The sequence below is a fragment of the Erpetoichthys calabaricus genome, chromosome 3 (genome assembly GCF_900747795.2).
Source record: "Erpetoichthys calabaricus chromosome 3, fErpCal1.3, whole genome shotgun sequence".
In the NCBI taxonomy this organism is placed as follows: Eukaryota; Metazoa; Chordata; class Cladistia; order Polypteriformes; family Polypteridae; genus Erpetoichthys; species Erpetoichthys calabaricus.
The window spans coordinates 73,201,347-73,221,772 of NC_041396.2; the positions used below are offsets into that span (position 1 = coordinate 73,201,347).

The following is a 20,426-nucleotide window of genomic DNA, read 5'->3' on the forward strand; positions in this document are numbered from 1 at the left end:
AAATATTATGATCACTGGGCCCTAACAGTTTAATTAGTGTATTTTAGATTCTGTTTTAATTATTCCAAAATTTTAAGTATAGATAGGCTTTTTCTCTTCTTGGTCTATTGAAAGAGTGAGTTACAAAATATTTAATTGCGCAAATTCCTTACCTCTAATAAAATATTTTTTGAGTTTCCCCTAGTTAGTAGTAGCAGTAGTAGTATTGTGATATGTACATATTACAAAGTAATATATGTGAGTAAATAAAGTTGCTCATTACTAGTAGTAATAATAATAATGATAATAATACATTATATTTATATAGTGTATGTAACCTCCTCCAGTGTTGTTTTATTGATATTGTTATAAAGCTGATAACTAATACTATTCTTTTTATTAACAAGTCTATAACGCATTTCCATTGCCATATCTTTCTACCCTTACTGCTTTTTAATGTAACCTATATATTCTAAGATGTAATCTGCCTTTCATTTTGTTTTTTTATTCTGTCTTTATGCATATACTGTACCCACATATTACCCGTTACATCTTCCAGTCCTTTATAAATAATGTGAATCAATTAAGTATACAATGCTCATCCCCAGTCCAAGGAATTTGACAGTTTTCTTTAAACACTGTATTGTTTTTATGTACAGTTACATACAACTTTATTTATTTAATAGCCCTTATATAAGAGGTTTTAGACTGTTATTATTATTATGTGTCCTCTTTATATTCACTTTTTAGACTATTGTTATTATGCTCAAAATGGCTGGACACTTCTAGGTCTTATGTCGAAAGTGTGCAGCTTTTACTCTGCTCTTAATTCAATACTGATCCACCTGTCTCTTCCTCTCTGAATTGGAGTCTCCTCCCACATAGAAAGGCACACTGTCTTGTCTCGATAATTTTCTCCAGTTCTCTGCTGAACATTTATTAAAACACCATCAAAATAATGACTGAACGAGCTAAGTATCCCGCATTCGTAAGTTCCCAATCCCACACAACCAGCTCCCTGTTCTTAATAAGCCATCCAAAGGAAGTTACTATGTTAAAGATGAAGAGCAATATTCACTTTAATAATGGCCAGGCATGAATGGAAGAAAGATCAATCTTGGAACTGGACATGGCAGAGGCACAGACTTCATTAAAGTTAGAATCATTTATGGAGGAAGAAGAAATGACACAGACTGAAGCAGAAATGTCTACTCCAAGATATCTGAAGCTTTATTGATGGGATTGGAAGCAAGAAAATGTGCCTTGAGATGTAACTTATTAATGTACAAAAAAGAAAATTTGATGGAGTTGATTTTGTGAACAGAAAGGGTATTTCATATGTCTTAAGCAGATCTAGAATATGAAAGGTGTCCATTACCCCATAACCTAAATAAAGGGTAACACTTTCTGTATACAGAATAACTTTTTTCAGATAGTTTTAAAAATATATTAAGGTCTAAACTCAACAGTTGTAAATTACTTCAAGAACATTTCAAGAGATGGATTGGAATGGACGGGAGAATGCTGACATGCCTACCTGGATCTTTTCTTGATAAAAAGGGATGAGAGATTGAAGAATTGGTCTGGACAACGGCATAGGAAATAAGTATAGATTTGTGAGTTTATTCACCTCTACTTCATTTCATTTGGGTTATGTCCTACCAGCAAATGCTTCCTTGGCATCATGTGCCAGCAACACTGGTAGGTAGGGTAAGCAAAGTTTAAGTCAGTGATGTGAATCAGCATCCTAAACTTGGCATTAGTTAGCTCTGAACAGATAAATATGGTTTGATTGGATGGTTTAACTTATGAATAATGTTCCGTAAGCAACAAAGACTTTAGTTTTTAGAAATTTGCATTATTGTTCCTAATAAAGGAAAGCTTACATATAATTTAAAGTCCTTTCTTTCTTTAAAAGCAACATAATAATCATACTATTGACTCCTTAATTTAGATGTCTGAAAGAAGACACCTGCATAATCATTTCAAACAGGAGGAGAAATTATTACTTCCAATTGAAAGAAATTGGTTCAGGAGAAAAGCAATCTAGCCCTGGAACATCTATTTTCATGGAGTCCAAAGACTCTTTTAGCAGACTTTTAGCAATTATGGCATCCAAGACCAGGGCTTCTCCTTCTTCTGTCAGTGTGAGGGTCCGGGACTTCAAAAATGTCCTAAACTCAGTGAGGGGAGCATTGAAGAAACTGGAATACAATTTGATATAACAGTCTTACAATTCTTTATTTACTATTCAGAGATCATTGGAAATTTTACCTAATTTAATTTTAATGCCAGAGACTGAAGCAAATTAATTATTTTTCCTTAGTCTTAATGGCTTTGAGCCAGATATATAACAATGGTAACTTGTGCAGTAAATCTGAATTTCTGTCCTTTGACTCATTACAGTATTAAGCTCAATTTTAATATTGGGCTCATGCTTCTTGTTAGCTAGAAGACTGCATATTCTTTCCAAAAAATTGGATTTGGATTCAAATTCTACAGTGCTTCTAGAGCTTAGTATGGAATTATTGGGAAGAGGATAAAAACTGCCTTGTATGGCTTGTGTACCACCCTCAAATCCACCTAAAGGTAACCAAATGGCTGACTTCATATTTGCCTACATTAATCACAATGACCTGAAGACTGATCCAGATGACAATAAGAACATCACATTTATTTGAGAGGCTGGAGGAAGAAGATGTGATCCAATATTATTTGTTCTCACAATGGTGACATCAAAGGTCAGTATGTGTGATTCCTGGATTATAGCTAAATGTGAATCTGTGACATTGAAAAGGTTTACCATATTCTCGTGTAGATGATTGACACTTACAACCCATGTATTATAAAAAATGATTTTGAGATTCACAGTAAATAAGGAGTAAACAACAGTACATGAGAACAAAGACAGAATATGTAATGCATTTCGGCCAGTGTAATCCAAATATCAGTTGAGCTGAATGGAACTTTACAATAATAAAAATTCTGGGAGTTAGAAGTCTAACCTTTTGGCCAGATTCCATCTTGATGGTAATATATGCAGTCAAGACCATAACTATTCAAACAGTAACAGTTTTCATAATTTTGGCCCTGTACACCACCACAGTGGATTTGAATCAAAGCAATCAAGATGTGATTGAAGTATAGAAGACTTTCAGCTTTAATTGAAGGGGTTTAACAAAATATTGTTTGAGCTGTTTAGAAAATACCAACATTTTTATACATGGTCTGCCTTTTTACTGGGGCTCAAAAGTATAACTAACATAATCATAAATAAAATGATTATTTTCAGTATTTGGTTGAAAATCCTTTAGTGTCAATGACTGCCTGAAGTCTGGAACTTTCCACCCTAGTGATACTTTGCCAAACCTTTACTGCAGCTGTCCTCAGTTTCTGCTTGTTCATTGTATTTTCTGCCATCAGTATTGTCTTCAGCAAGTGAAATGCACGTCCAGTTGGGTTGAGGTCAGTGGATTGACTTGGCCTTTGAAGAATATTCCGCTACAATGCATTGAACAGCACAGGATGTTTTGGCTCATTGTTCATCTGTACTGTGAAGCAACATTCTATCAGTTTTACAGCATTTGGCTGAATCTGAGCAGATAGTATAGCTCTGTACACTTCAGAATTCATCCTGCTACTTCTGCAAGCAGTCATATCATCAATAAACAATAGTGAATGACTTTCATTTACAGCCATTCATGATTATGCCATTAAACTCCACCATGTTTTATAGATGATGTGGTATTCATCAGATCATGAGCCATTTCTTCTCTTCTACTGTTCGTTTTCTAGCATTCTGGTATATATTGATCTTAGTTTCCTTTCTGCAAAGAAAATTGTTTCAAAACTGGATAGTCTTTTAAAAATTACTTTCTGGCAATATTTAATTTATCCTTCCTACACTTGAGGTTTACCGGTGGTTTGTACCTTGTGATAAACACTCTGTCTTTACTTTCATGAAGTCTTCTCTTCATTTAGATATTGGGAATGAAAGGTCTACCTCCCAGAGAATGTTCTTGGTTTGCTTAAATGTTGTAAAGGTGTCCTTCTTCACCAAGAACAGAATTCTGCAATCATCCAGCAAAGTTGCCTGCTGTGGTTTTCTAGATCTTCAGGTGTTGCTGTGTTCACCAGTCTGTTCTTTCTTTTTAAGAATGTACCAAATGGTTGATTTGACCAATTCTGCAATTTCTCTAAAGGGTTTGTTTTGTTTTCTCAGCCTAATGATGGACTGTTTTTATTTCTACGGACAGCTATTTGGACCTCATATTGAGAGTTCACAGTGACAGCTTTCAAATGCAAATTCCACACTTGGAATCAATTCCAGACCTTTTACTTGCTTAATAGTTAATGAAATAATGAGGGATCTGCTCCCACCTGGCTATGGAACAGCTTGTCAGTCAAATGTCCAAATACTTTTGAGCCCATGGAAATGGTGAGACCATGCAGAAAAATGGCTGTCATTCCTAAGCAGCTCATACGATAATTTTTGGTAAACCACTTAAACTAAAGCTGAAAATCTACCCTTCAATCACATAATGATCATCATCTTATGCTAGTTTTACAGTATAAATAGCTATTATAAATTTGAGAAGATCTATATACTTAATTTTTCAACCATTGGAAAACTGATTGTGTTACCTCCATGAGAATTTATAATGGAAAATTCATGCTATAGTAAATAATACTTCTGAAACAAAAAATGACAAAACAAAAAACCTTCTGTATACTGTAACAGAGCAATGACCACCCAATTGATAACTCTTGAGAACGACAGTGGTTAGAGTTTAAGTGACCCACTGGTGAGAAAAACAGTAAATACACGTCTAACCACTGTAAGAAATACTATTATGCTGAATATTGTTTTATTGACATAATAGTATACATTCATTGTCTCACTAGCTTTATCGGAAAAAAAATCTAGACTAAATTAATAAATTATCCAATTTACAGCACTGCTCCCTTTCTAACACACTCAGATCTTTAGGAAAATTTTACCAATTGCCTGACAGTTGTAAAGAAACAATCTTGTATGGAAACAGCTAATGTGTTTTCAAAATTTTAATAGCATTTAAGGTGTATATGATAGTAGGTCTTAACATATATGTATAGATACATATAAAAAATGAAGTTTTAGATCAATTAAGTGCACCTATAATAATTTGAATATTGTTAGTTTTATATTATTCATATAAGCAATGTGTACATTTTACATTTTGGTGGCAGTAAAACATTCAGATTTGTAGAAGACAGTTTTTAAGAGGCTAAACAAATTCAGCAAATGTGGAAAAATTACAATACAGGAAGATTGTCAGTAATTGCTAATTAGACAATTTTATGATTATTAAAGCTGTAGGTACGGTGGGTATTTCTTTTTTGTGTTTGCAGCATACTAAGATGCTTCTTTATGCTTTGTTTTTATTTTGATAAGAGAAGTATTTTTATAGAAGGTATATACAGTAGAAAAGACAACCTTTTGCTTATGTTAACATATTCTCGATTTGTGAGTCCACCTTCTGTAAGAATTTTTATGCATGGTGCAGTCATAGTTTGGGACTCTTTTTGGGAAGTATAAAGATGCTTCACGTTTCTTTCTGTTTTTTTCAAATTTCTTTTAACATAGTTCGCTTGTAGTACAGTAACTTTGGATAAATTTAATTATGGTAAAATAGCCTTTGTTGTAAATTATGAGAAATATTGCCATATTAATTAATGCTCATATATATACGGTATAGAAATATATATGTGTGAGTGTGTGTATATATATATATATATATATCTATATATATATATATATATATATATATATTCATATAAATATATATTTATATATATATATATATAAATTAACAGATTCAAGGTACTTGCTTTTCTTACAAACTCTGTATAAAATATAAAATGAATGAAAATTTTCCAGCTCTACATAAAGAAAATATCTAATTTGAATAAACATTAGAGAGTTTTTGATGTTTGATTTTTTCACTTCCCTTATTTTTATTATGTATCTTGTATTTTAAATGAATAATTATTTCAATAGATTCTGCTTATTGTAATTATATGTATTTACAAACTTGTAGTTTTCAGCCACAGAAATGGTGTACATTTTCTTTCAGTGTATTTATGCATTTGGATTAATTATTTGCATTTGTAACATACAGCATATCATATCATCACACACAATAGTCTACCTAAATATTTACTGTATACATTTTTGAAGCTCCTATATTAAACACAGTCATCTAAATTATTATAAGTCACTGGCAAACTTCAGATGGGGTAGAATATTAAGTATGTCTTTGCTCTTACTCATAACAATATAGATTTGCTATTCTTAATGAAATTATGGCATAGCTTTCAACAGTTTGGCATATCTTGTTCACCTGAAGGAATCATAGATGCAGTGTTAAATAAAGAGCATGGCAATATTAAAATATGTAGAAGCAAGACTAAATGTCTTCATATTAAAACAGCTAAGAATTTGAAAGAAATCCAAAATACAGCAACAGGATTCAGTAATGAAATAGGCAAATTCCAAAAGATCAACAGAGTGTCCTGGTGTATTTGAAGTTTTTCAGCATATCAGCTGAAAGGGTAATGAACTTTCACTAATTTGAAAAATGGCATGACATTCCTAATTCAGTGGGCATAAGTATATAGCACAGCATGATTCAATTGAAGTGAAATGAGCTGTCTTTCCAACTGACATACCTCAGAATTAAATTGATCTTTACAATTAAAAAAATTGCCCTTCTTCTTGCAGTTTTAAATGTATTTTAAATTAGTTCATATTTTTTTTAAATTTAGTGGTTCTATAAAGCACATTTTCTGCATGTTGTCATAAATGTGTTGTTTAAATAAATTCATAATTGTTAATTTTAGTTTTGCTACAATGCACATTTTTCACATGTTATAATTATTATTGCCAAATGTCTAATTGTGCCTAATGCCTTTGTTATTGTTCAAAACCAGACCATCTTCATATTTTAATAGTGTCATGTTAATGTCTTGAATATACAATATCAGAGTGGCTGTATACAGTATGATCACTCAGATTGTTGACAGTTGTTGATAGATAACTTTAATCATAATTTATTTTAACCATTTAGGAATAACTAAATTTAGGTTTCAGTCCTGCATGATCCTTTCCCTTATGCAATAAAAGCAATAGTTTTACTAATATGTTTAAATTATTATGCTCTGGGACTCCTGACCTTCCATTATTCTGTACTTTTTATCTTTCACTCTTTCTTGTCAAGTTCTTGCCATGCATGAAAATGTTCTTAAGTGTCCTACACCAGGCTGCACAGGACGAGGCCATGTAAATAGCAACAGGAACTCCCACCGAAGGTGAGTGATAGACAGTATTAGCATCATTATCTGACACAGTTTATAAAGGAGCACACATTAAGTAATCAGATTGGAAAGGATATTGCATGCTTTTTTGGCTGTGTAAATTTAACAAATATGGCTATATGCATTTCCGTCATGTGTTTAATTAATTTTACTCTACCAAAAATGTTGCAGCATAGAACAATCTGGGTCCACATTTCCTGAGTTATTCCAGATGTTATTCTGTAACTAGTCTTTAGCTTGTAGTATTATTTTTAAAGATGATTGTTTAGGGGAACACAAACTGAAATTACAGGAGCTTTCTAAATATACTTTTTTTTTCTTTTGCTGTGCCAACATGCAAATTGTCTAAACACATGTTCCAACTTTTGAATGAAGTAGTGTACTAGATAATGGATTGATGTGGAGCATGATACAAGAACTTTTGAAATTAAGTTGCTCAGTGATATCATACCATGCGAATAAAGTAGAGTATTAAACATTTCTATTATTAGTCAAACATTTAGTAATAATACACTATCTATAGTATGTGTATCTAAAATGTGTCTGACAGTCTACTACATTATAACAGCCTCAGTCAGACATACTGTACTAGTTTTAAATAAGCTGTTAGTCTGTTGTGTTAAAACCAAACACATCTCTGGAAGCTGACATATGCACCAGAAAATCATTTTTCCAGTTCCTCTACTGGTGACACATTTCTTTTGTTAGCTTCCCTCAACCCCAGTACTGTACATAAAAAGGATTCAAAATTATATAATCAAAAAAGTTAATACTTTTATAGTCATCATCAATTCTTTTTATCCTGTTGCCTGTAATTACTTGGCCTTTTGGTAATTAAAACAGCTTCTGACCTCCTATACACCAAATTTTTATATTATTCTAAAATACCTTCTTGAACAAAATGCCAGCCCTGCATATATTTATGTTAAGTAGCTGAAAACAAAACATAAAATGTAACAAAATAGATGCAGTGAGACTGTGCTAATGCTCTAAATATTGAAAATTACATGAAATTAAAATGTTAAGCTAAACTCCTCTGGTAATGGAGAAGACAAAAGCAAATTGACCTTTTTGACTGAGAGCGTGAATGACCGTTTATATGCTTCACATACTGTATATACTTCTCTGTTTCCTTGCGACTATATGTTTATTTTCCAAATAAGTGTCATCTTTTTTGTATTAACTTGTGTATTCATCTTATGATTTAGTATTTTTACTTATATATAAGTTACATATACCTGATTATTTATTTCAATATTTACCTACATATTAGTACATTTTGCTTACCTATTAGTATACAGATACCCATTATTTATACTAGCTGCCCTAACTGGGTTTGTCCACAAGAGTAATAAAATCTATATTACATGCGCAAAATAAATAAAAAGAATATTTGATATTTATGACTTCATCATAACAGCAGACATACATGTCATTTTTAGCATATGTAGTGCAATTAATTTATTATTATTTCAGCTCATAACTGCAACTTTTGTTGAAGTTTATCAGTTTTTTAATTTATATGTAGAAAATCTAAGTTTTATTGGCTTATATTTTAAGTTAGACTATACTGGGAAAAAAACTGCAAAGTTTTGTAGAAACAGGTGCAGTGGTTTTCGTGTAACAATCTAATGGGTAGACAGTAATTTAATTTTATATGTGTAAAATAGATATCTAGTGCTGATGGATATGCTCTCTAAATTACAGAAGTGTGTTACAAAATGGAAGGAAAAAATTTAGTGGTTAAGAAAATGAATGGATAGATTCCCTTAGATTCACATTTGTATTAGTGTACATTTGTTTTAGTTTAAGTATGACAATGACAGAAAAATTTCCCTAAGCAATACATTTTGTGTGTGTTATTCTTCTTATACTTGTTAATGCTTATTATCTCCCTCAGACCTGTGCATACCCCACAACAAAACCCATTGTCTTTTATTGCCTTGAATACACATGACCTTTAAGGGGTGGGTTTTTTGACCATGGCTGAGGCTGGAAATACAAAGTGACAAGTAAATCAAACGCTTCTCTCAAGCATTTCCATGATCCGGTACAAATCAGCAAAACTGCTGCCACTACACTGATTCATTAGTAACAACTTCTGCACCTCTTAGGAGCAAGGTCTCCAGGTACTTAAACTTTTCCAATTGGAATAGCTGTACAACACTTACCTAAGGAAAGCAAACCAGTCTTCTGGGGATATGATTAGAGGGCAACATCATCTTTAAACAGCAGAGAGGCCACACTTAGGTTCCCAAAATATATACAGTCCAAACCTCAGCTGTGCCTTGATATCCAGTACATGAAAACCATGAAAAAGAGAAGATGCACCATTTCCACTATTAGTAAAATCGTTACATGTGTTGTGGTATGGAGGAATATTTTGAAAAAAATTAAAATAAATAAATAAAAGTTCTGTGAAATGTGAGCAAAAGTAAATGTGTTATGAAATGTGAGCATAAATAAGTAAATGTGTCATGAAATATGTGTTTTGTTGCTTATTTATTTACTTAATTTTGTCCATAATATTCCTCCAAATGCATCATGAAATATGGCTTGAAATAAAACTGTCACTTTCACTCATCAAGGTTGAAAGAGTGGGCTCTAGCACATACTGTGTTTTGATTGGTGAATCGTCTTCTGCAGATTGCTCATGTCTAATTAAGTATGCCAGTACGTGAGATGGTAGTAAATGAGATAGCACAAAAATTAATTAGAAAAATGCTTACTACTGCCAATGAAATGGATTCTGCCAAAGTTATCACATTATTTCAGAAATGAAATTGAAGATTTATCAGTAGAAATTACAATTTTGGTGGCCCTTTTAGAATACAATATCAATGAAACTATTTTTGAAAACACTGAAGAACTGGTGCAACAGACAAGGCGACACGTCAGTTCAGATGTCGAACTTACCTGCCTTGGACACCCATCCTTTACCATTCCAGTTGAGTCAATAGAACACTTTCTTTTATGCAGTTTAAAAGTATGACAGATTGCAGATCTATATGATGTATCAGAGATGATGATCATAAGGCAAATGAGACAGTGTGAGATATGGTGAGCTGCACCTTTATCAGTTTAGACACTTTTACACAGAAAGCCCAAAGCGGTGCCAACTAATATATTGAACTGAATATCTGACCTTTTTTTGAGTCTAAAGTCAGGTGCATAGTCACAGTTACTTTTTCAAATAACTTTACAGCTCTGAGCAGTAGCAAAGGATAGGCGTCCAGGGAAGGTAACTTCGGCACCTGAACTGGCCCGTATCCTAGTCCGTTGCACCAGTTCTTTGAGGTTTTCAAAAATAGTTTTATTGTAGTCTTTTATTTATTTGTGCAGTTGTTTATTTATTTATTTTATTTTGTCTGAAATATTCCTCCATATTGTGGTAATAATGATCACTAAATTGCAAGAAAAAAGTAATATGCTGGAATTAGCTCTTAATGAAAGAAAAACAAATAATAAAGAAATATGCAAAAATAAATAAATAAAAGCTAAATAAAAAAGACAAAAAGTTAAGTTGAGTATATTTGAATTATATTTTTACAACAAAATATTTAAAATCCTTTCTACCATCCACTGTTTTAACAAACATTGTCACTAGAAGAATGTTACACTCACAGACTCACTAACAGTCTCACTCTGGGACAGTTTTTATACACCAATCAATGTAACTTAATGTATTTGGGTTATAAGGGGAGCACAGGTGAAATTCAGGCAAACAAAATTAGGTATGTGAATATCACAGCCACAAATCAATGTAGGATCCAAACTTTGAAAGGCAACCGTGCTATCTGCTATATCTCAGTATTGTCTGCATTATTATTCAAAGGTTTTACTGATACTTCCAATAGGTTATCATCTCTTTTAGTGAGCATATGTTAAAACTGCATTTGTACAGTAGTTCCTAAGTACTAAAACAAGCTATGCATGGTACACCAGTCAACTGTAATGCATTCATTAAATATGTACAAAATTTGTCTTTCATTAATTTTCCAATAATATTTGCAAATCAAAATTCACAAAGAGCCTTTCTTGGTAGTATCGGGTATGATACAGGACAGAAAACCTTATAATTATATAATGCAGACCTCATGCATATGTCAGCAACAGACAAATTACGTATTATTGTTAATCTATTTTTTGCCAAGGCATTATAAACAGAGGTGAAGCCTTTTCTAATTATATCTAATTTCACCCAAGAGTCCATTGACATACTTATTGTTAATTATTCTGATTTTTTATGATTGTCACAACATGATTTCCATTGTACCACAAACAATAACAACTATACTAAAATATTTTATTTAGTACAGTATGTCTTAATGATTTTTTTTCTCAACAGTACTTACTATTCAGCTAGTAAAGAGGAAATAAAAGTTTCTCAAATTCTGTTGGCAACCTTTTGCAGTAAGCTTATTCTGCCTTTTTGTCCATGTAAATATATAAGGTTTAATTCTGTTTTATAATTTTGACTTGCAGTTAGTATCAGCCTGGATCTGCTTATGATAGAAAGAAAAAAACATAATTTTCTTAGCAAGTCTGCAGTCTATACATATATTGATGATTAAGTCAGTGAAATCTGGGTAGGCTTATAGTATTTACGTCTCAGCACACCAATATTTAGATAATTAATGGATGGATGGATGGATGGATGGATTTATATTCAAATTATGCATTATTAATTTTAGAATTTCCAAGTTACTTGTTTTTTAATTTTTTGTTAAACTGCTATTTGCAATATACTCTTAATTAACTCCACAGAGTTTGACATTTAGGCTGTGGGGCAGATTAACCATATGAATAATTACATGTTTTAGAGTCACAGCTGCACTGGTAGATATTTACATCACATCCCTTGATAAATGTAGTAAATTGTTTGAAACATAAATTTATAAGTCTCACATTCACTCATATAAAACATCATCATTTCGTAAAAGCATCCAAATGCTGTTAACAATACTTAAATGACACAAAATGTTTTTGTTTTTTAATTTAAAAGAGATAAATACTGAATACAAAATATACAAGTTGAAATAACCTCTCTCAAGATAAATCAGAAACAGTAAACAAATCTGTAATTGGAATTGTACAGAGTATTTTTCTATCTGTTTTAAGCATGTGTGATGTTCAAGAGAGAGTTGCTTTGGGCAGGACAGATTATAATATTTGTTGATCCATCCATCCTCAAAACCTGCTTATTCAGTGCAGAGGGCAGCTGGAACATTTCCCAAAAAGCAATGGGTTCAGGCAGGAACAGTCCCTGGACAGGGCACCAGTCCACTGAAGGGTTAAGACACACACTCATAACATTGGATGACTTACCATTTCCAGTATCAGTATATATACTGATAGACAAAACAAACACACTTGTTGTTTTACTGAAATTTCAATCTTCACTGGCAAAATAACAATAGACAACAAATAGTCAAACAAAAGAGTAGAAAACCTATAACAGCTGGGAACATTAACAACAGTCATGTTGCAGTCCTTCAATATGTTGTGTCACTGTTTTTAGTAGCCACCCCTTGAGCATCCCAAACGTTATTTATGGGTTATGCACTTAAATTCATGTGCATTAAGTCAAACTCCTAGCACTGAATAAAGTTGGAGTTCTGAGCTGGAATTCATAATATGTCATAAGGTGGCTGAAAACATATAAAGTTTTTCTGCATGTCATGGTTTTAGGCTCTTTCAGAAAACTTGGTTATACTATAAACTGAGGCCATGCACCAACTATTTGTAATTGTTCCTTGAATTCAGACATCGTTATGAAAAACAAAGGGGATATTTCACTGGATGCTGTACTTCTGGTGCATAGTCAGTTTTGGCCTTCTTCCGGTTATCTAGCTGTGAAATTAAAATGCCAGAAATTCCAATCGTTGAATGAATAAGGTGAAATTGCACAGAATTCCAAGGATCTCTCATTCAGTGTTCAATTTTTTTGTAGTTCCAGCTCTCATAATTATAATGTACAGGGTGTATATACTATATTCATTTCAACTGACAGAAGTTTTGCCCTGGTGTCTGGACTTTTGTGATGGTGCCTGGTGTTTTGTGAATAGATCTTCAGTGCTTTGTTAGCCTCATGGTCATTTTTTAGGATTCAGGAACAAGTGCTACATTGTTGTTTTAACACTTTAATATACAGAATAATTTTTAGTGAGTGTCTACTTATGTGACTTGGTTTTGCTCTCTTGGAAACTGGTGGTGTTTTAAATGCACAAAGATTTTTAATGCAGCATCTGAGAAAGTGAAAGGCAACTTGGGTAGTAATGACATTTGTTCATGCTTCAAATTTTGGATTAGAAACTTTGCTAAACAAAATCTGCCCAATTTTTTTCACCCCCCACCTATTCCATAAGAAATATTGACCATTCTTGAGGACACAGAAAGCATTTCTATAATATATAAAACCATTTTAAAGTCCATTCCTTTCAGTGGGAAAGGGATCTCTTGCTCAACATTTCAGAAAAGGAGTGGAAGACAGCCATGCACAGAATTCACTCTAGCTCCATATGCACAAAGCATACAATTATTAATCTTTTATGGAGCACATCTGTGTTGTTTAAAATTGTCCAAAATGTCTCCAGGGCAAGATCCAGCCTGTGAACATTGCAATCGAGCACCAGCCTCACTGGGCCACATTTTTTGGGTTTTTACCAAATTAACATCATTCTGAACCAAAATCTTTAAATGCCTATCAGAAAGCCTTGGTGTCACAATCACTCCTAATCCATTAATAGTTGTGTTTGGTGTACTCCCAGACAGGTTTAAAGTGGAGAAGGACAAAAAATTATAATTGCCTTTAGTATTAACACTTTTGGAATAATTGAAAGAATCCTAGCCCGCTTCTTTTAAGTCAGTGGGTAAATGATGTTATATACTATTTGAAAATTGAAAAAATGTAATTCTCATTTAAAGGATCTGTTCAAAACTTTTTTAAAAACTGGTAGGATCTAATCAATAACATTTTAGAATAAGCATTTATATTGGGGAAGAGAATTTTCTTCCCTCTTTTCTTCTCTGAAAGTTTTACTTCCTCTCTTTCTCTTGGGTGGGGGTTGAACTGAATTTTGTTTTGTTAAGTTTGACTCGTTTTTTTATGGAATGTTACTTCCTTTTAATAAATTCAATAAAAAATAAATAAAATCTTGGATTGAATTAATAATACAAATATGTAATTCAGTTTGAGAGAGAAAAAATATTTTCATAGAGAAATGCACCCCACTTATTTCTCATTCTGAAAATAGTCTCTTAAATATTTTTATATGAAAAGACCCATGTAACTGGCTATGCATTAATTTTATATCAAAGTCTATTGTCTACACTATTATCATACATACTAAAATGAAGATGACAGAGCCATGGACCAAATGTGAAAACAAAAACCGTAAAACTTAAAGAAAAAATCCATTTTGAAGCAGCAAAGGTTTCAGTTCAAGAAAACTGCCTTTCACATTTCTGAGGCATAACAGTTCTTGTGACAACAAAAGCAGACTGTATTTAAGATTCTTGGTACTTTTTCTTGAGGTAAGGATACAATTCCTGTAGGCTTGTCTGCTCGTAGCAGCAGCTGTGGGTGAAGTTTTCACATTTAGTCCCTCCTACTACAGATATAATGCCAGGTCATGTCACTTGCAGAAATTCTGTACTTAGGGGGTGGGTGTATTGATGAAAGGAATGAGACTAAGTAAAGGAGTTAGATTAACTTTTTTTCCTGGTGCAAAAAGAACTATCTACACCTTAACATCAGCAAAACCATGGAACTGGTTATTGACTTTCGTTGGAAATAAGACCCACTGTGTCCAGTCACTATTCAAGGAGTGGATGTAGAGGAGGTCCACTATTACAAGTACTTGAGGATCTGCATTAATGACAGGTTGTACTGGTCTCAGAACACAAAGGAACTATTCTAAGAATGGGTAGAGCAGGCTCTTTTTACTTAGGAGACTACATTCCTTTAATGTGGGAAATGACATCCTTCGCATCTTCTAGAACTCTGTAATGGCCACTTGATTTTCAATGCTGTGGTGTGCCGGGCTGGTAACATCACTTCAAGAGAGGCCCACTGCACAAACAAGCTAATTAAAAGGACAGGATCAGTTATGGGACACACTCTGGACCCCCTATAGGTACTAGCGAAGGAGAGACTTAAAACAAAATTGAGTGCCATCATGAACATTGCTGCACATCCTCTCACAGCTGCCCAAAACGGCTACCCTCTAATGTCCCAGGGGAGGTAGTGCCTTGCAGATGCCTTGTCTCCCGGTCAGGTAATGGCCATAGCCACCCGTCACGCTATCTATCTTTCTACCCACCCAGGCACATCTCAGATTCACCAAATTTCTATAGATTCAGGATGCATAATATCCAGCTTTTGTCTCTGCAATTCTGTTTCTTCAATGGTGATATACTTTTATGTCTTGTAACAAGTACAAAAGTGTGTCATGTGTCTGATATAGCAGCAGATCTGTTCGTGTGCACTGAAAATATCCCTGTATGCTCTTTCCAACCCTGGCAGCAGCATGCAAAATGGACATCTGTTACACTGCATAATACCAAAACCACAATATCTGACAATATAAGAGTAAGTTAAAAAGGTAAAAGTTGAAGAAAAAGGGCAAGAACATCTGTACGTCTCTGCTTCATTATTTATTTTTAGTTTAATGCAATACAGTATATTTGCTGTATATATAATGCTGCAATGCAGTAATGTATAAATGTATACTATTGTGTGACAATTTACAGTCTACTCATTTTCATTGTTACAATTTTTTTCCAATACACACCTAACTGTAAAGAAAGAAACAAGGCAGGCGTGAGATTTAATTGATAGTATTAGCTTAATGACTGAGATCATGGATGCAAGCTACACTCTTTACAGTTCCATTATTTTAGTAATAAATAATGCTACAGTATATGCACAAATGTCATAACCATAGAATATATAGTACTCTAGACACATTGAAACACTGAAAATACACATATACATTTATTAGAATGTGAAAACATTTTTATATGTTTTCATTATCAAATTCCTTTGCAAATTGTATGCAGTATATAACTAATTATAGAGAAATACTTTCATGAACAAATAGTATTATCCTGTCTTAGCAGTTATATCTATCTGTATGATGCCTGGGTGTCAAGTGGCATAGTGGTAGCACTTCTCTCTTGTAACCAAGGAGGCCAGGGTTACTTTCCCCAGTCTTTCCTGTAAGGAGCTTGCATGTTCCCCCATGTCTGTGTGGGTTTCCTCCAGGTGCTACGTTTCCACCCACATTATTAAGACATGCAGGTTAGGTGGATGCTAAATTGGCTGCTGATATGTCTGTGTGTATGTGTGTTAACTGGCACCATGGCTCTGAGGTTGTTCCTGCCTTGCACCCAATGCTTGCTGTGATAGGCTTCAGCTTCCATGTGACTCTGTTCAGGATTAAGCAGGATTAGAAAATTGATGTATGAATGGTGGGCGGCACGGTGGCGCAGTGGTAGCGCTGCTGCCTCGCAGTTAGGAGACCCGGGTTCGCTTCCCGGGTCCACCCTGCGTGGAGTTTGCATGTTCTCCCCGTGTCTGCGTGGGTTTCCTCCGGGCGCTCCGGTTTCCTCCCACAGTCCAAAGACATGCAGGTTAGGTGGATTGGTGATTCTACATTGGCCCTAGTGTGTGCTTGGTGTGTGTGTGGGTGTGTTTGTGTGTGTCCTGCGGTGGGTTGGCACCCTGCCCGGGATTGGTTCCTGCCTTGTGCCCTGTGTTGGCTGGGATTGGCTCCAGCAGACCCCCGTGACCCTGTGTTCGGATTCAGCGGGTTAGAAAATGGTTGGTTGGTTGGTTGTATGAATGGTGCCTCACAGATTAAAAAAAGAATACATTCTTTCTATCTAGCCTGGCCCATCTTGCTTCTGTTGTCCATATTTACAGCACATTATATGCAAATACACTATATCTCTCTAGAACATTGTTTATTTTGTCTGTCTTGTACTTACTGAGATTTATATGTTTGTTTATTTATTACAGCACCCAAAGACTATATGATTTAAATCCTAGTTTATTTTACCTACATATGGTAAAACATAATTATATGCACCCCAACTGTGCTTTAAAATATTGTTTAGTATAAATTATACTATTTATTTATTTATTTATTTTTAATTTTTTTAGTAATTATTTGTAATCAAAGCATTTCTCAGTGGACAAATATTTGAAAGAAACTTTATTTTTTGTATCAATAGCCAATTTTGAGTATTAAACAAACAGCAGAAATCAGTATTTCAATATATTTCTAAATAATGTTTTTTTCCATTTTATTCATTTTATTTAAAGCAAATAACATTCCATACAAGTAAGTCAAATTTTACAGAAATAAGTTGAAGTCAAATCAACCCCCACCCTTGTGAAAGAGAGTAAAACTTTATTAGTAGGATGTTTTTGTATAAATAGTTTGTTTAAACATGAGAAAATGCCAGCCTATTCATTCCAGCTCTCAAGTTTTCACTTCTTACATGATAGTACACAGTAGTTAATTCAGACTGTAGCAGCAAGAGCTGAAAAAGACTCTACTTTTAACATGTACTGTAACAAAAATTGTTTTTGTTTAGGGAGATGCAGAGGGTCTAAGCACATTGAGAGTTATTAACATTTCTACATAGAGTACCAGAGGAGGAGTTAGAGGCAGGTCTGAAAAGTCCCAAGTGTCTGCTGCTGATTTAGGACTTGGCAGTGATTGGCAATGGTTGGCTAGGCTGTATCCTAAAAGCTCATATACTAATAGATGTAGCTCTAAGCAGCGATAAGTGGAACATCTCCCTGTAGACATTCTTTCTGAATTGCAACTGATTGAATTAAAACAGGAAAGAAAAACTGAATGTTAAGCCTAAAGTTAAACGGGTGACCCTGCTATATTGTTTCTTAGACAAATATTGTTAAATGGTAGCAACTGCAATTCTCTCTCAAATGCGGTGTTGAACTGCAGTAAGTGTGTTCCTGTTGGCTTAAAAGCAATTCTCTGATGATCTCCAGTCAACATAAATGGTAAGACTATTCACATGTTATTGCTTATTCAGTGTTTTCTTTGTTAAGCATTTGTGGCCCCTTTTGTGGTCTAAATTAATAGTATTAACTGTATCTACTCTAACAAAAAGAATGTATGGTTTACTGTCCAGCATTTTCTTTGAATCAGATATATATTTTGAAAAAGTGGTCTCAATTTCCAACAACCTAAATCGAATCTTTCAAAATATATGTGATGATATAATAGATTATGCTACATTGAGAAGGATATTCATCAATGTAATGTTTAATATTAAAACCATCTTTTCTCTTAAACTTCTAATGTGCTTTCATAAAGCAAAGTATTATTGAGGTTTATTTTTAAAGACTTGTCACATGAAATGATGATTATGTCAAATATGAATATACCCACTGGAACCTCTAGAAGAAAATTGAAAGGCTAGAATTGCTTAAACTGAGTGTCCCTGAAGGAAAGATTCCCTGAACCTGAATATTTGCAATATGTTTGGATAATAAAACAGTATCTGTTTCTAGATTGCGAAGGATGAAGGTAGTCAAGTAATAGAGTGACATGTAGCAAACCTGTATGAATTGTAACTGTATGTGGACTGAAGACCTAACATGGCAGAAATCTTCACAAAAATATTCTTACTGTCCAGCTTATTCTCTTAAAACCATTCTGCAGGATCAGAACTGACATGTAAAATGGAAAAAAACTGTTTTCTGTCTCCTAAGAATATTGAAAAAATAAAACAATTTATGGTGAAAAATCAAAAATATAAATTACAATATGTTGTGTGAAAATATATTTACCTTACCAATAGTTTGTATGAGCACAGTCTTGTAATAAAATAGCTTGTAAAATATATTTAGCTTTCTGAGAAGAAAGAAATTTTCCTTAGATTTCAAAGGCTAATGCACTGCCATTACCTGTATGTTAAAAAGTAATTTAATGCCATATAACAAGGGTGACATAACAGGACAACAATAGTTTTGTAATTTTGTCCATTAAGTATTAATAATTTAAAATATTAAGATGCTGTATAGTTTTAATTGTAAAATTTTATCATTCATTTCTTACATGCCATGCACTTTCACAATAGACTCAGAAATTGAGATGAGAAAAGAATATGCTAAGAAAATTGTGGTGGGTAGAATTAAATTCTCAAGTTATCAGTCATCACAATCCATGTTTTAGTGTTGTTCAAATCTTCTTTTATGATGGTGAGAAAAATCATATTAGCAGATATAAACAAATGTTGATTTGCACATCTCACAGCTGATGTACGGCACAATAATTTCTTTAATCAGGTTCCATTTCAGTACCTGAAATACTCTTTAACAACATCTACAACCCTATTTGTTATTTCGTACATGCAGTAGCAACTTGTACAGAGGATTTTTCACCACTTCCATGTCTGCATAAAGTAGATGAACTAAATAAAATGCTTGTGAACTTTGACATATATTATTTAAAGCTAAAGGAATAACTGTGAACACTAATAAAACGTATTTTTATCGTTGTTCATCTTCCATTACTATTATCATTATAAATTGGACTGACACATTTATGCAAGGCAGTTTACAAGATCATAATACATTAGAATTGTATATATGTACTGTATATACTCGAGTATAAGCCGACCCGAATATAAGCCGAGGTACCTAATTTTACCTACAAAAACTGGAAAAACTTAGTGACTCGAGTATAAGCCTAGGGTGGGAAATGCAGCAGCTACTAGTAAGTTTCAATAATCAAAATAAATACCAATAAAATTTCCGTGCATTAATTGAGGCATCAGTAAGTTAAATGTTTTTGAGTATTTATTTAAAAGAAAAACAGTAAACTAGCTCTGTAAGTGGAGAAGATGGTCAACAAAAACAATATGGTATCTCTCTCGTGTGTGTGTGTGTGTGTCTCTGTCTCTCTCTTTTGCGCACGTGTCTCTCTCTCTCTCTCGCGTGTCCGTGTGTGTCTCTCTCTCTCTCTGTCTCTCTCTCTCTCTCGCGTGTCCATGTGTCTCTCTCGCATGTCCGTGTGTGTGTCTCTCTCTCTCGCTCGTTGCACAGGGAA

The 20,426-nt window shown here is 33.6% G+C and overlaps 1 protein-coding gene across 15 annotated transcripts in view; it reads left to right on the plus strand.

Annotated features, from left to right (window-relative positions):
- Positions 1–20,426, plus strand: part of LOC114648100 (myelin transcription factor 1-like protein) — a 647,050-nt gene that overhangs the window by 485,636 nt on the left and 140,988 nt on the right. For all 15 annotated transcript variants that reach the window (XM_051925515.1, XM_051925514.1, XM_051925524.1 and 12 more), the window contains one exon: positions 7,239–7,329. In XM_051925515.1, the coding sequence (XP_051781475.1) occupies positions 7,239–7,329 (91 nt within the window). The remainder of the gene's footprint in view (positions 1–7,238; positions 7,330–20,426) is intronic.